At 42.2% G+C, this 19,979-nt stretch overlaps 1 protein-coding gene across 1 annotated transcript in view; it reads right to left on the bottom strand.

Annotated features, from left to right (window-relative positions):
* The window catches only part of LOC127005267 (uncharacterized), a 67,062-nt gene extending 47,681 nt beyond the window's left edge, over nt 1–19,381 (bottom strand). The window contains exons 1-2 of the mRNA XM_050874060.1: nt 19,283–19,381; nt 17,488–17,700 (exon numbers count right to left, since the gene is read on the bottom strand). Coding sequence (XP_050730017.1) covers nt 17,488–17,688 — 201 coding nt within the window. The 5' untranslated portion in view covers nt 17,689–17,700; nt 19,283–19,381. The remainder of the gene's footprint in view (nt 1–17,487; nt 17,701–19,282) is intronic.
* Between the last annotated feature and the right edge of the window lie 598 nt (nt 19,382–19,979).

Raw genomic sequence — 19,979 nt, 5'->3', positions numbered from 1 at the left:
AAAGCTCCTGGTCCAGACAAAATTACCCCTAGGGTCTTAAAAGAAATCAAACATCAAATTTGTAAACCGCTCTCCATCATATTCAATAAATCTTTAACAGCTGGAAAAGTTCTGTCGGATTGGAAACTTGCAAATGTCACACCAATTTTCAAAAAGGGGGACAAGTCTCATCCAGGAAACTATCGACCAATTAGCCTGACATCGATTGTTTATAAGTTAATGGAGACTATCATTCGCGACAATATGGTGAAATTCTTTGAAGAAAATAATATAATAAATAATTCGCAACATGGCTTCTGTAGTAAACGTTCGTGTTTGACTAACTTACTTGATTATTTTCACTATATTTTTGAGGTGTTTGATGAAAGTAGTTCAGTAGATATCATATATCTGGATTTTCAAAAGGCATTTTATAAGGTCCCCCACCAACGTTTGCTCTGCAAACTATTGGCGCACGGTATATCGGGTAACATTCACAATTGGCTTGTGGACTGGCTGTCTGAGCAGAAACAGAGAGTAGTTCTAAACGGTGTTACATCTAACTGCCTCGACGTCAGAAGCGGCGTACCTCAAGGATCAGTGCTTGGCCCCATGCTCTTCTTAATTTATGTTAATGATATCGATGATGGGCTCACTTGCAAAGTATCAAAATTTGCTGATGACACAAAAATTGCTAGTAAAGTAACTGCGACACTCGACGAAGAAGCTTTACAATCAGATCTAGATCGACTTGCACGTTGGGCCAATCAATGGCAAATGAAATTTAACGTTGACAAATGTAAAGTGTTGCACATCGGAAAAAATAACAATCGCGTTCGGTACGTAATGAATGGCCAACAACTTTCTGCAGTAAGTAAAGAAAAGGATCTTGGAATCACTATATCAAGCGATTTAAAGCCCGGTCAGCATTGTTCAGAGATAGTTAAAACTGCAAACAAATTGGTTGGCTTCATCAGACGAGTTTTTCATAATAAATCAGAAAAAGTAATATTAAAACTGTATAATTCGTTGGTTCGACCCCGTCTAGAGTACTGTGTACAGTTTTGGTCTCCCTATTACAGAAAAGACATAGAAAAGTTGGAACGGGTTCAACGAAGGGTAACAAAGATGATTCCTAGGTTGAGAAATTTATCATATGAACAAAGGCTAAAAAAAGTAAATTTATTCAGCCTTTCACAACGAAGAATGTGAGGTGATCTAATAGAAGTGTTTAAAATGTTTAAAGGATTCAGTGATATTAATGCGGAAGATTACTTTACAATTGATCGATCAAATAGAACAAGAAGAAATCACAATTTGAAGATAAGTGGTAAAAGATTCTCGTCGCACGAAGCTAAACACTTCTTCTTCAATCGAGTTGTTAATGTCTGGAACTCTCTACCCTGTGATGTCGTTGATAGTACAACAGTTACGGCCTTCAAGAATAGATTAGACAATATTTTGAATCCAACCAGCAACTAATATATTACTCATTGTCGTAATAACGTTAAGTTCTTTCGAATACTGGTGTCCTTGTCCGCTTTTATCGCCCAGTTAGTGGTAGCAGTAATGGTAGTTTTTTCCTCTTTCCTACATAAATTCCATGCTGCATGGTTCTTTTTCCTTTCCTGCCAGCTTTGGCTGGAGGGATGGGGGGGGTGGGGAGGAGCCTTCGCCTTTGCTGTCCTTCATCTTCCACCTTTGATTAGATAGTTAGTGTAGCTTGTCACAAACAGCCTCGTAAGGACCAGCAGGACCAGCAGGTCTGCTGTTGTTTGTTCTTCCTTTGTGTTCCTTTCTCTTCCCCTCCTTCCTCACCTTTACCTGACCCTCCCTGCTTCTCTCTTAATCTCTTTGGGCGTGGATTAACGACAGGAAACAGAGGGTTACCATTAACGGTAAAAAATCCGAATGGGGTAATGTTACCAGTGGGGTTCCTCAAGGTTTAGTTTTAGGCCCGCTTCTATTCATTATCTACATCAATGACATAGACAATGGGATAACTAGTGACAAAGGTGAATTTGCAGATGACACCAAAATAGGACACACTATTAGGACAGGGGAGGATGCTAGAGCACTGCAGGAGGATCTCAACAAACTGTCAGCTTGGTCAGAGAAATGGCAGATGAATTTTAACATTACCAAGTGTAGCGTACTTAGTGTAGGAACACGTAACCCATTACACGGGTATAGTTTAGACTCCACAGCGATAGGCAGGTCTGAGTGTGAAAGGGATTTGGGAGTGTTAGTGAACTCTGACCTAAAACTAAGGAAGCAATGTATTAGTGTGAGGAATAGGGCTAATAGGGTATTAGGCTTTATTAACAGGCCGGTAACCAACAGGAGTGCAGAGGTCATCCTCAGATTTTATTTAGCGTTAGTTAGGCCACACTTAGATTATGCTGTCCAGTTTTGGTGCCCACACTACAGAATGGACATCAACTTGCTAGAACCAGTTCAAAGGAGGATGACCAAGATGATTCAGGGGCTGAGGAACCTCCCATATCAAAATAGGCTGAAACATCTAAACTTACATTCACTAGAGAGACGAAGAGTGCGGGGAGATCCGATAAAAGTATTCAAATGGGTCAAGGGTTACAACAAAGGCAATATAAGTAAAGTACTGAGAATTAGCCAGCAGGATAGAACTCGCAGTAATGGATTTAAATTAGAAAAGTATAGATTTAGGAGAGATAAAGGCAAGCATTGGTTTAATAATAGGGTGGTGGGGGAATGGAATAGACTCAGCAATCACATAGTTAGTGCAGGGGCGATAGCTTGTTTTAAGAGTATACTGGATAGCTACATGGACGAGGACGACAGGTGGCAGTGAGGTGTGGGTGCAGTAAGGTGACGGGGTACTGGTGCGTGCATAGTACCGCCGGTAAAACGAGGATCAAGCCTCTACCTGTAACCCCTGAAACTACACCTCACCCATCGTGAGTAGTGGGGGGGATTCTGGAGCTGCCTTGTGTAGGCCACCCGGCCTCTTGCAGTTTCCCTATTTTTTTTTTTTTTTTTTTTTTTTACAGCAAAGGAGACAGTTCAAGGGCACACAAAAAGCAAACATTAATGAAAAAAAAGCCCGCTACTCACTGCTCCTAAAAAGAATCCAAAGAGGTGGCCGAAAGATAGGTCAGTTTTGGGAGGAGAGGTGTCCTGATACCCTCCTCTTGAAAGAGTTCAAGTCGTAGGCAGGAGGAAATACAGATGAAGGAAGATTGTTCCAGAGTTTACCAGCGTGAGGGATGAAAGAGTGAAGATGCTGGTTAACTCTTGCATAAGGGGTTTGGACAGTATAGGGATGAGCATGAGTAGAAAGTCGAGTGCAGCGGGGCCGCGGAGGGGGAGGCATGCAGTTAGCAAGTTCAGAAGAGCAGTCAGCGTGGAAATATCGATATAAGATAGAAACAGAGGAAACATATATGCGGAATTTAATATGTAGAAGACAATCACAATGAGGAGGAGAGCAGATGAGAAGAAGAGCCTTATACTCCACTCATTCAAGAAGAGCTTTGTGAGTGAGCCCCCACATGAGATGCATACTCCATACGAGGGCGGACAAGGCCCTGTATATGGACAGCAACTGTGCAGGGGAGAAGAACTGGCGGAGACGGTACAAAACGCCTAGCCTCGAGGAAGCTGATTTAGTAAGAGATGAGATATGAAGTTTCCAGTTGAGATTTTGAGTTAAGGATAGACCGAGAATGTTTAGTGTTGAGGAAGGTGATAGCTGGGTGTTGTCAAAGAATAGGGGATAGTTGTTTGGAAGATTGTGTCGAGTGGATAGGTGGAGAAACTGTGTTTTGAGGCGTTGAAGGACACCAGGTTCTTCTTGCCCCAATCGGAAATAATAGTAAGGTCTGAGGCTAAGCGTTCTGCAGTCTCCAGCCTTGAGTCGTTAAGTTCCTGAAGGGTGGGTCTTCTATTAAAAGAAGTTGAATAATGCAGAGTGGAATCATCGGCGTAGGAATGGATAGGACAGTTCGTTTTGGAAAGAAGATCATCAATGAACAACAGAAAAGAGTGGGAGATAGGACAGAACCCTGTGGGACACCACTGTTAATAGATTTAGGAGAAGAACAGTGACCGTCTACCACGGCAGAAATAGAACGGTCAGAAAGGAAACTGGAGATAAAGGTACAGAGAGAAGGATAGAAACCGTAGGAGGGTAGTTTTGAGAGCAAAGATTTGTGCCAGACCCTATCAAAAGCTTTTGATATGTCCAGCGCAATAGCAAAAGTTTCACCGAAACGGCTAAGAGAGGATGACCAAGAGTCAGTTAAGAAGGCTAGGAGATCACCAGTAGAACGCCCCTTGCGGAACCCATACTGGCGATCAGATAGAAGGTCAGAAGTGGAAAGGTGCTTTTGAATCTTCCGGTTAAGGATTGATTCAAAAGCTTTAGATAGACAAGAAAGTAAAGCAATAGGACGGTAGTTTGAGGGATTGGAGCGGTCACCCTTCTTAGGTACAGGCTGTATGAAGGCATACTTCCAGCAAGAAGGAAAGGTAGATGTTGACAGGCAGAGGCGAAAGAGTTTGACCAGGCAGGGTGACAGCACGGAGGCACAGTTTTAAGGACAATAGGAGGCACTCCATCAGGTCCATAAGCCTTCTGAGGATTGAGGCCAGAGAGGGCATAGAAAACATCATTTTGAAGAATCTTTATAACAGGCATAAAGGAGTCAGGGGGGATGAGTAGGAGGAATATGCCCAGAATCGTCCAGAGTGGAGTTTTTAGAAAAAGTTTGAGAGAAGAGTTCAGCCTTAGAGATAGATGAGACGGCAGTGTTGCCGTCAGGACTGAGGAGTGGAGGGAAAGATGAAGAAGTGAAGTTGGAGGAGATGTTACTGGCTAGATGCCAGAAGTCACGGGAAGAGTTAGAGAAAGCAAGGTTTTGACATTTTCTATTAATGAAAGAATTTTTGGTTAGTCGGAGAATAGATTTGGCACGATTTCGGGCAGAAATGTAAAGTTCATAATTAGCATTAGTTTGAAGGCTCTGGTACCTTTTGTGAGCTACCTCTATCATTGACAGCACGAGAACAAGCGTGATTAAACCAAGGCTTTTTGCGTGAGGAGTAGAGAAAGAACGAGGAACGTATGCCTCCATTCCAGAGACAATCACCTCTGTGATGCGCTGAGCACACAGAGGGGTCTCTATCCTGGAAGCAATAATCATTCCACGGGAAATCGGAAAAGTACATCCTCAGGTTGTCCCACCGAGCTGAAGCAAAATGCCAGAAGCATCGCCTCTTCGGTGGGTCCAGAGGGTGTACAGGAGCGATAGGACAGGATGCAGAAATAAGATTGTGATCGGAGGAGCCCAACGGAGAGAACAGTTTGACAGAATAAGCAGAAGGGTTTGAGGTAAGGAAGAGGTCTAGAATGTTGGGCCGATCTCCAAGACGGTCGGGAATACGTGTAGGGTGCTGGACCAACTGCTCTAGGTCGTTGAGGATAGCAAAGTTGTAGGCTTGTTCACCAGGATGGTCAGTGAAAGAGGATGAAAGCCAAAGCTGGTGGTGAACATTGAAATCTCCTAGGATGGAGATTTCAGCGAAGGGAGAGTGGGTCAAGATGTGCTCCACTTTAGAATTCAAATAGTCAAAGAATTTTACATAGTTGGTAGAGTTAGGTGAGAGATAAATAGCACAGATGTATTTAGTAATAGAATGACAGTGAAGTCTTAACCAGATGGTGGAAAATTCAGAAGAGTCAAGGTCGTGGGCACGAGAGCAAGTGATGTCGTTGCGCACGTAGGCGCAACATCCAGCTTTGGATTGAAATTTAGGATAGAGATAGTAGGAGGGAACAGAGTAGAGATTGCTGTCAGTAGCCTCAGAAACCTGTGTTTCAGTAAGGAAGAGAAGGTGAGGTTTAGAGGAGGAGAGATGATGTTCCACAGAATGAAAATTAGAGCGAAGACCGCGAATGTTGCAGAAATTGAGAAGAAAGAGGTTCGAGGAGTTATCAAGACACCTCTCGGGTCGGCAGCCAGAAGGGGAGTCCTCCCTGGGGGACTTTGTGGTCCCCCCCCCCAGTCGGGGACTCCGAGGCTTGGTGTATGCGCGCCATTTTGAAATTTTGATTTTGGGAAAAGGTGTATATGTTGTGTGAATGTAGTGTGGTGTGGATAAAGAGAGGTTCTCTTTCCCTCCCACTTACACCCTTTCTCTCCCCTACTTTCCTCACCTTTAACTGACCCTCGATCCCTACCTCTCTCTTTTAATCTCTTTCCCTCCCACTCACACCCTTTCTCTCCCCCTCTTTCCTCACCTTTACCTGACTCTCCCTACCTCTCTCTTTTAATATCTTTCCCTCCCACTCAAACCCTTTCTCTCCCCCTCTTTCCTCACCTTTACCTGACCCTCCCTACCTCTCTCTTTTAATATTTTTCCCTCCCACTCACACCCTTTCTCTCCCCCTCTTTCCTCACCTTTACCTGACCCTCTCTCTCTCTCTTCTTTTCCCGTCCCATTTCCTCCACTCATTTCCCTTGTTTCCTCCTTTCTCACACCCTTTTATCTTTAGTCTTATCTCTCACTCTATCACTCTCTTCCTCCCTTTCTCCTTCTCCATTAGATTATATGAACACACACACACACACAAACACAAACACAAACACACACACACACACACACACACACACACACACACAGAAGGGGAAATGGGAAGGGTGTGTGGAGGGAGGGGCAGAAGTGAGTCAGGTTATGTCCTGACCAAAGCCCTGACCTGACTCTCCCTTCTGCCACTCTCTCCCCACACCATTTTCATTTCCCCTTCTGTGTGTGTGTGTGTGTGTTTACAACTAGGTGTACACACACACACACACACACACACACACACACACACACACACACACAGAAGGTGAAATGGGAAGGGTGTGAGGAGGGAGGGGCGGAAGTGAGAGTCAGGTCATGTCCTGACTGAAACCCTGACCTGACTCCCTCAGGACCTGACATGACTCTCCCCACTGTCCCTCCCTCCCCACACCCTTCTCCTTGTTTTCATCCTCTTTATCTCTCCCTGTTTCCTCCACTACTTTTCCTTGTTCTCCCTTCTTACATCCTCTATCGGTATTTTTTTCATGACTCACTCTGTCCCTCTCCTCCCTTTCCCCTTCCATATTTACCTAGTTGTGATATAAAAGAAGTGAGCTACGCTCATATTGTCCTTTCTCTGACTATTTTTCCGCCCCTCTCAACAAACTAATTCCTGCGCGAGTTCGTATTTACGAAGCAAATGTCGAAAGTCGAAACAAGAATTAGAGAATCATTTATTGGGACCGCGTCGTAACGACGAAACGTCGTAGGAAGTGTTTATAAGAGTGTGGGAAAGGTCAATAGGAGTGTGGGAAAGATTTGTAGGAGTGTGGGGAGGGTTTATAAAGCCTTAAAATATATATGTAAATAAAAAAATATAAGGTCACTATTTCGCGGATTTTCGCCTATCGCGGGGGGTTCTGGAACCTAACCCCCGCGATAGGCGAGGGATTACTGTAATGACTAATAAACAAGTGGAGGGAGTTAGAGGCTATGCTACAGCCTGACGAGTGATATATATATATATATATATATATATATATATATATATATATATATATATATATATATATATATATATATATATATATATATATATATATATATATATATATATATATATATATATATATATATATATATATATATATATATATATATATATATATATATATATATATATATATATATATATATATATATATATATATATATATATATATATATAATAGGAATGATGAGTCAGGGCTTTAGGATTAGAGAGATTATCTGACCAATCAAAACTAATTAAGATATATAATTAGTGGAACAGCCTAAAGCAGGGGTTCTCAGCCAGGGGGAAATTCTCCCTTAACCATTGACAGGGCTGCCACACTTACACTCTCCCTAGGCCTCCTGCCATGAGTACCCCCACCCCCTCCCCTCCAGTGTGGTGGCTGCTGTACCCCCTGCTGCAGAAGAGCTGTTTCATGTTCACTGTTCATATGTTTGTTGGCTTTCAAAAGGAAATGTAACTGAGTGAGCATTTGAGCTTAGAGATGAACTCAAATTGTGTTTTCTAAGTTGAGGGTAAGATAGAATTATTTGCCCGGCTGGATGTAAGGAATGGGTCATGCACCTCGCCTATTTGGCTGACATATTTGAGCAGCTGAATAAACTGAAGCTTCAGATGCAAGGAAGAAATACAAACATAATAAAGTCATGGATTCCTTGAAAGCTTTCAGGAGCAAGCTGGAAAATTAGCAGAGAGAGCAATATAAAAATTGTTGTAATGTTTGAGATCAATTCTTGCTGATGATGGTGAAGATCAAAGGCTTTAACTATTTGCACGAAATAAAATTTTGTGGCATTTGACAGCACTGGGAAAAGAATTCAGCCAATATTTTCCTGACCTCAGTGATGATGAGTTGGATTTAGTGCAAAACCCATTCAATTTATCAGCTAAAAAAGTTCTTGAAGACTGTCATGATGAATTTATGGAGCTGAAGACTTATTCAGGAGCAAGAGAAATGTTCAAAGAGGAATCAGTCACAGAATCTTTGCCCTTGATGAGCAACTCCTACCCTAAAGTAGTATTAATAAGATTTATCAATGCATTGCTTTCACTTGTATCAATATATCTTTGTGAGTCAGGCTTGTCAACTCTGGCCAATGTAAATGTGAAGAAATTAAACAGATTGGAGGTTGAAAATGAGCTGCACTGTGCCCTCTCAAGCCCTCCTCCGCATGTCTCAGAACTGGCGAAGAAGATGATATCACTGTTTTCCCACTGACTAACCTTCACCAGAACACGGTGAATCACAGTACAGCACCCAGGCATTATACTCAGCTTTTTGTTTACTCTTCAGTAATTTGTTCTGAATATAAAAAAAATAACTACTTTGCTTTTATTTTTAGGTATAAATTAAAGTTAATCAACATTCTCCATTGCTATTAAATTCATAAAACTCCACTAGAAAAATAATCAAGTAAATGTACAAGTACTAACATGGAAAAAGTCAACGATTTTCAATACATATCACGTTAGGGTGGTCCATAAAAATCAACTATTGATTTCTTTTGCTCCCCGGACGTTTTATGGTATCGTTCCGGGAGAAAACTCTCCCAGTAAAATTTAATCAAAATTGGACAACATTTAGGGGTGGCACAGGCTGACTGAATTTTCGGCCGTTTTGTCCCGGGAAGGAATGATGACACCACATTATGTGATTGCATCATTCACTTCAGTTATTCTTATACAGTTGTAGCAGATCGGTGAGCCCACCAGCCAATCACGACTGACTGCAGCCGCCTGGCACACTGCATCGCTGCGTGTGAGTCAACTTGATTGGCTGACTCACACTCAGCGACGCACTGTGCCAGGCGGCTGTAGTCAGTGGTCACCCAGCTTTCAGACCAGCTGCATGCTCTTATTTTGTGCCACTTTGTTGTCATTAAGACGACTTTCACAGTTTCACAACTTATTTTGCACAATAATCTATTTATTTACTGTTCAGGATGACTTCGAAACGTGGTTTATATCTGTTGAACCGTGAGGAACATCTCCTTGGCTCCAAGTTACTATCCTCTGGGCAAGTGTTGTCTGTTTCCGCGACGACTACTGGGAGTACTTGGAGCTCGTGGTTATCATCCTTAGAAGAAAGGTACCGCGCTTTACGTTCAAGCAGCCAGGAGCTTTCCACCATGCTAGGTGGATGTCCAAGGTCATCTACTCATTGAAGATCTGGTTGTTCCGTGAGCAGCTTTTGATGACGAAGCTGGATTTGAAGTGTGTCAAAGAAGTGAGCACGTTGGCGATCCTCGTCTGCATGAAGCCGTGGTTCGGAGCGACGGACGCAGCTGCAGCTCCTCGGACAGACTTGGACGTCCTGGAGAAGCTCTGGAGCAACTAAAACCTTGAGGCAGGCAGCGGCAAGGAAGCTGGAGAACCACCTGTGGTATTTATCTGAACAGCTCGTGGGGCTGGCCCTGTTTGATCCCAGGGTTCCCGCGGAGACGATCGAAGCAAGCCATGGCTGCGGCGATGGAGGAAAATGACGACGAGGATGAGGGAGATGAGGACGTCCCCAAGAGGATTCATCTGAAGAAGGGGCCCGCTCCTCCGAAGCTGGAGACACTTGTGACACCCAGAACAAGAGAGTTGTTCCGGCACCTTGGTATCAACCCCTTATTCCTCTCCTGAGGAATGGGAACATCATCCAGAATAAAAGAAGGCGAAGGAGAGGGTAAACAACATCCCGGTGGTTAACGACCACGCCGAGCGTGGTATCGCCCTCATTCAGGAGTTCAACGGGAGCCACACGAAGAAGGACGAGCAGCTCCAGTTCTTGCTCGGTGTTGTGGCGGACCACAGCAAGAGGTTCTCGGTGGCTCCGAAGGCATCCCTGACGATTCTGCTACAGTGAGTGCCTCGCAAACATGAGACCCCCGTCTTCGAGCGGCTAATACCCAAACGGTGTCACCTTCTCTGGGGGGGACTCAGACGCGGTCAGGGTATAAACTTTACACGTCTTGTGCCACCACTAAATATTATTAAATCGAGATAAAACTTAAGAGGTGAAAGTTTGTCTATAATAGGCACCTAAAACCGCCCAGGGAGAAAAGAAATTCCGATTTTTTTTTTTTTTTACCCCCTACTTAGTGGACCACCCTAATATCACGTGCAGGGTTGGAAAAAAACAATGTTTAAAAAAAAATTAAAAAAACATTTTTTTTTTGGTTTAAACCAGGTTTTTTTGGTTTAAACCAGGTTTTTTTGGTTTAAACCAGTTTTTTTTTTTTTTCTTTTCATTATTTTTATTCCAGTAATTCTATCCGTATATACATATATGAGTTTGAAAAGGAATTATAGATAGATTTAGAGATGGATTTAGCAATATATTCATTTGATCTTCATACAATCTGTAAAAAAGGCAAAATGCAGCTTCTCTAACATGCTTTTTAATTGCAATGTTAACCCTTTCAGGTCGCATATAGGTTTTTGGGTCATACCTTTGAGACGCATTTTTGGCCGAAAAATCGGGTCTTGCAAATATGGAAAAAATCATTATTCTCATGCATAATAGAGTGTTACGCATCTACTGTAAAAAATTAAGGTCTCTACTCACCCTGGAAAGTGGTGCAATAACGAGGGGAAGTTGGTTTCCTGGTGGTACGTTGTGCGTTGTTGAGTATTGCCATCTTAGCGGGTGATTATTTTCCGCCGCAAGTTGTGCAGGTGTTCTCACTAAATTACACAGAATTTTTTGCCTGATTTGAACTGCAATTGCTCAGAGCTGCTCACGAATGTACTAGGGTAATTATTTATCACACTTTTGTATACATTATATTCACACAAATAATATAAAATATGTTTTCAGAGTGTTTTCTTGATGTACACACTATTATTATCAAATTCAACATAAAATACTGGCTTCCTTCGCAATAGAACACAACAAAATGGTTTCTTTTTTTTTTTTTGAGAACAAGAAATAAAATGAATGTAGTTTTCACTAAATGTATCAAAACCAACATAAATACTTGCTTTCTTTTCAATAAAACAGAACAAAAAGAACTGCTCATCACTGCTGAATTTCAGTGTAGTACCTTTAGCACAGGTAAAAAGAATTAGTCTCTTGCCTGTCTACCAACTAATAGACAGAGAGGGAGTGGTAATCCCTCATGCATCCACCTACACACAACGGTACGTCACATTCTGCACACTTCCACTTTGTACGCACTCTTGCTTTGCGACGACGCTTTGTGTTAGTGCATACGAAGCACTGAAGGATACCTTTCTTTCCTGTGGCAGTCGGAGGTATCGCGATCAAGTAATGCCTGGACATATACTCCCTACACTCCAGACGATCTGGTCTGTGTCCAAGATCAGAAGCTGGGCGTCCATGATAGGCTGATGTAGATGTCCCATATTTTTCTAGCATTTGGTACACCAGTTCATGCACGAAATCTTTCAGGGGCATCCTTTCACCAGTTTTCATCAGGTAGAAGTTGTAGGCATTCAGCACTGAGATGTCAGTCAAGTGAAAGAAGAGTTTTTTATACCACTTCACAGATTTCCTTAGACATTCCACATTTCCTATTTGCATGTCAGCTTTATCTATCAGTCTCATGTTCAATGTGTAATCTTTCACAACATCAGGCTTGATGACAGGGTCTTTGGTCTTAGGGTCAATTTTTCCTGTATCTTGTAGCTCACCCTTATGGAATGTAGTCAGAAGGTGAACATCACGCTTGTCCTTCCACTTTATGGCTAACATGTCTTCTGTTTTTTGACGAGCACATGTACCTCGGGCAATGTCGAGAAATTTTGGCATGCCCTTCCTGTTTGGGCCCACTGTGCCACAAGAACCAGTCCCATTGTCATGAAGAAACTTGCAAAGGATGGGACTGGTGTACCACCTGTCAGTGTAAAGCAGGTGGTTCTTGTTCAGATAATTATCCAGGAGCGTCCTCACTACTGCACCTGACATTCCCAGGGGGTCGTTTGGGGATATATTGTCTGTGGTTGCTCCTGTGTAGACAAGAATTTTCATCACAACACCTGTCTCACAATCACACACCACAAATAATTTTATCCCAAAACGGTGAGCCTTACTTTTTATGTACTGTCTAAATGAAAGCCTGCCTCTAAAAAGTACCAGGCTCTCATCAATCACAAGTTTCTGAAAGGGAGTAAAATATTTGGTGAAGTTCACATTCATCATTGTGAAGAGTTCTCGAATTTTGCAAAGTGAATCACTCTTGTCCTGTGAGGTGTTGTCAGCAAAATGAATGAATTGCAGTAAGAGCTGATACCTATCCCGTGACATATATCTTGGAAAGACAGGAAGGAAGGTCATGCTGTCTTTCTTCCAATAGTCACGAATAGCATGCTTTTTCACAAGGGGCATCAGCAGCGTGAGAGCCAGAAATACATGCATTTCTTGGGAAGTTGTGTCTTTCCACCTCCTAGCTCTTGAGAAGGGTGACAAGTTTGTGAAACCACCACAATATACAAAATACTTATTAGTTTCACAAACAATCAGATCTATGACAGCATCGTCCACAAACAGCTTGAAAAAATCTAGGATAGTGGAGTCATCTGTGATGCCACTAGCGTCAGAAATTCCGCTTGATGCATTATCAAAATCATACACATTTGGAATAAAATCATCACCATCTGTCCATGTAAATGCAGGCTGTTGTCGCGTGCGGCGGAGGGCAGGCAGGAGGCGTCGTCTAGCACGCTGCGCATCACGTGTGGGAGGAGGAGGAGGAGGACGAGGAGGAGGCAGTGGTGGTGGGCTGGGAGGCTGATACGAAGCATCAGATGACTCGGTGTCTGCCTCAGAATATGAGTTTTCACTTTCAGTGCTGGACACATCAGGTGCTATCTCATCAATATTTTCCTCCTCATCTGAGTATTCATCTCCAGATGCTGTAATCATGGCAATAGCATCTGGTGTGCTAACAATTGTGGGCCTTTTACGCCGCACTGCGGGCGTAGCAGGCGGCTGGGGAGGGAGGGGGCCACGAGAGGTGGAGGGTCGAGAATCACACATCTTTCATGACAGACACGGACTGAGGGTCCCATACAATCCTCCTCCTTTGTTTCAGTGCGGTTACCTTGTAATGTTTTATGTAAACAATAGCGAGAGGAAGTCATGAGCTAGGATACACATGCCCATATATGGTAATATACGAAATACGCATTATACTACCAATAAATGAATTATATCTGGCATATCTGCTCTCTAACAACAAGATTTTATCATTACTTATGTTATTTCAGTAAATAAATGCCGCTAGCGACGTCTGGAAATAATAATAATTGTGAAAAAATGGGCATTTGATAACTTACGGTGTGATTGCCATTGTGACTATATTTTCCTAACCACACAACTAGTGACGCGTCCCATGAGCCGAGCGAGGATGGGAGAGTGTCAGCTGACCACAAGCAGCAGCCAGGAGGCGCGCAATTTAATTCTGTGGCTCGTCAAATATGGGACCACGATCGTGGTCAGGAGGCATTTCCCTGAAAGCCACGATCGTGGTCCGGAGCACTGAAAGGGTTAAAGAGTAGTAAAACATGAAAGACCTCTTCTAATTTTCCAGTTGCATGCTACAAAAACAGTTGTAAGAGAGAGAGAGAGGGGGAGCTTTCCTGGCTATATCCCGCACCGCATACTGCCGCTGCATCGCGCTCCCCGGAGGAGTTAGGGGCGCTGTTATGATGACTCAGAACAACAATGGCCGCCTTAGCATACACAGACTATATATGTACAATTTACAGTCCACAGACGCCAGTGTCACCATGCAACATGGACAGCATGCATCTAATATCTACTGTGCTGGAACCTAAGTAATACTTATTCTGAGTTATTAACCCGAGAACATCGGCAGACCCTTTTTAGGGCTTTCAGGAGTCGTGGCTGTGGTACGGTGAATAATACACCTAATTCAAGCTAATTGTAGGCGGTGGTAGCATAGCGCAACCCACTTTAAATGCCCTAGGTCATATATGGTGGGTGAGTGATCTTGAGGTGGGCTTTTTTGTCATAGGCTGTAAGGTCATGGCATACTGAATTAGCTATCCATACAGTAATCATTTGTCCAATTCCCTATAGAAGACAACAAGCAACTCTCGGCTAGATGCAACGCGTCATGAGACTGTTTATTTTTTAACAAACACCACCCCCCAAAAATGGAATTTGAGTAAAAGTAAATATTTTTAATGGCTTTACAGTTATGAGAGGAGTACTCTGATGTACATTCCATGTTCTTTTCTTAGTCTCAAAATGCAGTGTAATTTTGTCGTTTTTTGGCCACTTCTCGGTTTTCCCATAGCCAAAGCCCACAGGTTAATGAGAATAGAGTCACTAGGACTGAAAATCCTTAGAATAGTGGTCCTGGCAATTATTCAGGCAACGATTACCATTGCAGCTTCCAGGACAGTGCCCCCCCTCGGTGATGACTGCATTCACAATGCCCCCCTACAATACCTAGTTACACTATACCTCGCTGCTACAGTAATACACTACCGGTACACAACACCATCACTTTGCACCTTGCTCCTGACTGCAGCTCGCAGCTCTGAACGACTAGAATCGTGAGTCACTCTTTCCCTTCCCACCAGGGTTGCCAGGTTTGGCATAATTATGCCAATTTGGTATATTCCAGACCTGGTTGGTGTACTGGAAATTTAGTTTTATGCCTAACCTCATTTGGCATAATTTTTGGTATATTCAGGGGTGTTTTTAATATTATTTCATTTATATTCATAATAAGGTGCTGGAAATCAAAGATATTGACCAGATTCTATAATATATCAAGTGAATAAAACATCAGAAAAAAGCATTATACACATCAGATGAGGGTACCATTCCTCTTGGTACCGTTTCAGGACCTAAAGTTCCTGATCACCGCAGAACGCGTATTGTTCGTGCTGCTTATATCATAACCCCAGCTCAAGTGGGCCTATGGAAAATATAATGCAAGGTTAAGCTGGGTTTCTCAGTGATGCACTTACTGCTCAGTAATACAGACTTGCTCTTTGCTTTCTATACCTATATATTACAAATATAAATGTTTTGTATGCCATTGAAATTTAACTACCAGTTTTTTTTTTGTGTGTGTACTGTATGCAATATATAATTACTCTGTAGGAATGAATATAAATTTGTTGTACTCCATTATAAATTACACATACCTGATTTCTGTGGCTCAGTGCAGTACTGTATGTTATATGCATTTGCTCAGTAAGTTTCAGAAAACAATAAGTATGAATAAGTATTGTACTACATTTGAATTTACACATAATTTACCTACCAGTATTCTTCTGTATGCATGGTTGGAAAGGATTTTTTTTAAACAATTTATCTGCTGTTTAGTGGAGTGGCAAATATATATATATATATATATATATATATATATATATATATATATATATATATATATATATATATATATATATATATATATATATATATATATATATATATATATATATATATATATATATATATATATATATATATATATATATATATATATATATATATATATATATATATATATATATATATATATATATATATATATATATATATATATATATATATATATATATATATATATATATATATATATATATATATATATATATATATATATATATATATATATATATATATATATATATATATATATATATATATATTTAATGTAGCAAAATTATGTTTTCAGTTACTTTGAAGTTACAGCATTTGAATAGAGATTTGAGTTTACCAACTGACGTTTTCATCCTGGTGTTAGTAAAATGATTGTGCATAATAAAAAAATTAAAACCACATATAATTAAAACCACAATGCCTGATGAATCTAAAAACGATTCACAAAAAACACTGGTTTTATTGATGGGTTTTTGGTTTAAACCAGGGGTGTCAAACTCATGGCCCGCGGGATAGTCATAAATGGCCCGCGGTATCGTGGTAACTTCAATCTTGTCAATGTATTTTCCACCCTTGTTGGCCCCCATGACAGCACTTCAGAGTATGAATTGGCCCTCGAAGGGTTTTGAGTTTGACACCACTGGTTGAAACCGCCAACCCTGCTGTACTTAATTAAAATCTTACATATAGTTAAAACCACAATACTGATGAAACTAACAGATACACACAAAAGAAAAAAAAATGGTTTTATTAGTTGGTTTAAACCACTGGTTTTTTTATTGGTTTAAAACATTTGGTTTAAACCGCCAACCCTGATCACGTGTATGATTTGGATTGAACCTTTTGCATCAGACAGTCTTGGAAAGGGGAACAGACATTCTGACATGCAGTGAAATGGAGGCACTGGCCAGAAAAAAGTCTGGGAACCACTGCAGGCAGCCTAGGGAGTGAGAAATGGAAGACAGCCAGGCGCTCAACTCCATCCCATTGGCTCTGAGTCTGTGGTGGGAGGGCACCCTTAACCCCTACGCTGCGATTGGCATGGATTTGACCTTCACTGGTAGCCTGGTAACATACAATCCCAGGTCTTTCTCTGCCTCTGTGGTGGATAACGGAGTGTTTCCCATGTGGTACTGGTATGCTGGATTTCCCCTTTCAAAGTGCATGACTACATTTTTCTTTATTGAATTGTAGCAGCCACTTTTTGTTCCATTCCTGAAGCTTGGTAAGGTCTTCTTGTAGGAATCCATTGTCAAGGGGTTAACCCGACACTGAGCCAGTGCAACATCCAGGTTACCAGTTTACCTTCCCCAGCAGGTGTCCCCAGGTACCCATTTATTAACCACTCAGAAAGGAAGGATGAACAGCTGGGTGGGCTGCATGCCAACTGCCCAGGCTGGGATTCGAACCCAGACCCACAGATTTGTAGTCAGGGACGCTAACCACTGCACTGTGGAGATTTAAAAACCAAAACAGGAGTTAGGCATAATTTATGAATAGGGAGAAACAATGGTGTTGGGGTATATAGTACCTGTTCCAGTTGTCCCAGCAGCACCTGTCCACCCCCCTGTGTCCAGGCGGGGAACACTTGGCACGACACAAAGTCCTGCATGACCCTCTGGCTGGCAGCACAGGGGTCAGCGGGGTCAGCCCAGTGGGTGAGGGCCTCCCACAGTGTGCAGGGACTTTCACCCTTGTCCGCCGCCCACTGCCTTGGCCATCCACTCATCATGCTGGCCTGGGGCTGTGGGGGGAGGGGGGAGAAAGAGGTTAGGGTCCATATCCTTAAATGTATCCTGCTCCCATTACAGCTATTTCCCAAAGCCATAGAGAAGATTAACCGGGTTGTCATGGGTGATTTTTCCTGTTCAAGATGCAGAATCCATGTTCAAACTATGACTAGCATCACAAAATAATCCACGGCAATTCAGAGAACTTCAACAAGACAAACTGAGACGCTTACAGGTCCATATTCTTAAAACATATCAGACTCCGATAACAACTATTACCCAAGGCCACAGAGAAGACTAACCAGGTTTTCAAGGGTGAGTTTTCCCATTCCAGATGCAGAAGCCATATTAAAACTATCACTAACATCACAAAACAATCCATGGCAATCCCAGCAACTTCTAAGAGAGGCTATTTGAATAGGCGAACTGAGGTGCCGATATATGTTTTAGAATATGGACTCAAGACTGGTTATATCAAAGAGCCCATAGGAGGAAAAAATGGTTATGACTGGCTATATTAAAGAGCCCAAATGAGGCATATAGTGTACAAGGGAGACCTGACATTTTTATAGTATAGAGAAAATTGTGTGTCTGGTGCTGTGGGTAGGGAGGGTACTGTGTGTGAGGGGGAGAGGGGGGAAAGTTTAAGACTGGTTATATCAAAGAGCCCAAATGAGGCGTATAGCATAAAAGAGGAGACCTGACATTTTTATAGTTAAGAGAAAATCATGTGCTGGGGCTGTGAGGGGAAGGGGTGTTGTGGGTGGAGGGTTGTGGGGGAAGAGAGGTTAAGATTGGTTATATTAAAGAGCCCAAATGAGGCGTAAATATATAGTGTACAAGGGGAGACCTGACATTGTTATAGTTAAGAGAAAATCGAGTGCCTGAGGCTGTGGGGGGAGAGTGTGTGTGGAGGGGGGTGGGGGTGTCATGGGTGACTTTCTGCTAATACACCCAACTTACACTAGTAGAGGTGTGTTCTAGGTATTGATAATTTAAAGAAGAGACACCTACCTAACGGGGGGGGGGGCTTCACCCCCTTGACCCCCTTCTGTTTAAAATGGAAAAGCAATACGGTAGTGTTGTATGAACACAAAATATACCGGTACTACTTCATATATTGGGCTTCTCTCTTCTTCTATTTTCCGGAAGTCACTTGTTAGTGCACTGCATTCAGGGACTAAAACAATAATCCATGTTGTAAGTATTCACTTCGCCAGGTAAGGCTGTGTACACCATTTCGGGAACATCATCCGAGCCAGCAGCCACGAGCGGCGCCACCCTGCTGCTGCCCGCACCCACGGCACTGCTTGCTGTGTCACTGCCAGGCAGCCTCGAACACTGCCACGGCCACACCACAAATGAACGGCAGCCAAGCAAATTAATTAGTTCGCGTCAAAACCATGAACCATCGATCTTTCCTTATAATTTATGGGTCAAAAAAATAATGCGATGGCCATAAGCAACAGTAACATGTGTAGGCTATTTTGATGCTTGTTTCTAATTCCTTTTTTTGTGTGTGGACGCACCTTGCTTACCCTGGAAATAAAACTACCCGTGGAAGTGTCTTAAAATCTATGTTAAATATATACCTACGAATTAATGTCTTGTCAAACACGCGACGACGCGCCGCCTCCCCGTGTGGCCCACTGCTGCCGCGTCGATCCGTGACAGTGCCCAGCGGTGCCAGGTTGTCGTACTCTGCCTCTTATGTTTGCCGATTTCCGACCCAAAAACTGCTTTCATCACCCAAATAACTGACTTCATATATGATTATCGTTTCAATGGTTAATTACTGGTGCTTCTTGGCAACAGTTATGGGCCAGAAACCGGTAAATACGCGGCACTGAGTGCGATACTGACAACGGTGCCATGACTGCTGCCGCTGCTGTGTAGGTTCGTTTCTTTTGTTGCAAGTTTTATATTTATTTGTGAGGGGAAAGGCTCATCAGATTATTAAAATACAGCAAAATGTGTCACAAAAGAAGAGCTTCGGTCGCTACTAACGCTAAGCAAAGTTCTCGTCAAAACCGTATAAATTAACCATCGATCTTTTTTTTATATTCATTATAATATATGCTATTATCTTTATTTATAAAATGCAGCAAAAGGTGCCACAAAAGACGTTTCGACCGCTGCTTTAATTTTTGGGGGCAAGTGTGAGCACCAGCAGAACACTCATGAGAAACTGATTAATCTCCTTTTTGTCCTTTGAAAATAGTTGATATGAGGGGAATGGTCATCAGATTGTTAAAATATATCAAAACATGTCATAAAATAAGAGTTTCGTCCA

Source organism: Eriocheir sinensis, chromosome 29 (genome assembly GCF_024679095.1).
Source record: "Eriocheir sinensis breed Jianghai 21 chromosome 29, ASM2467909v1, whole genome shotgun sequence".
NCBI classification, from domain to species: Eukaryota; Metazoa; Arthropoda; class Malacostraca; order Decapoda; family Varunidae; genus Eriocheir; species Eriocheir sinensis.
Note: the sequence above shows the minus strand (reverse complement) of the source record. Positions and strands in the feature narration are given on the sequence as shown.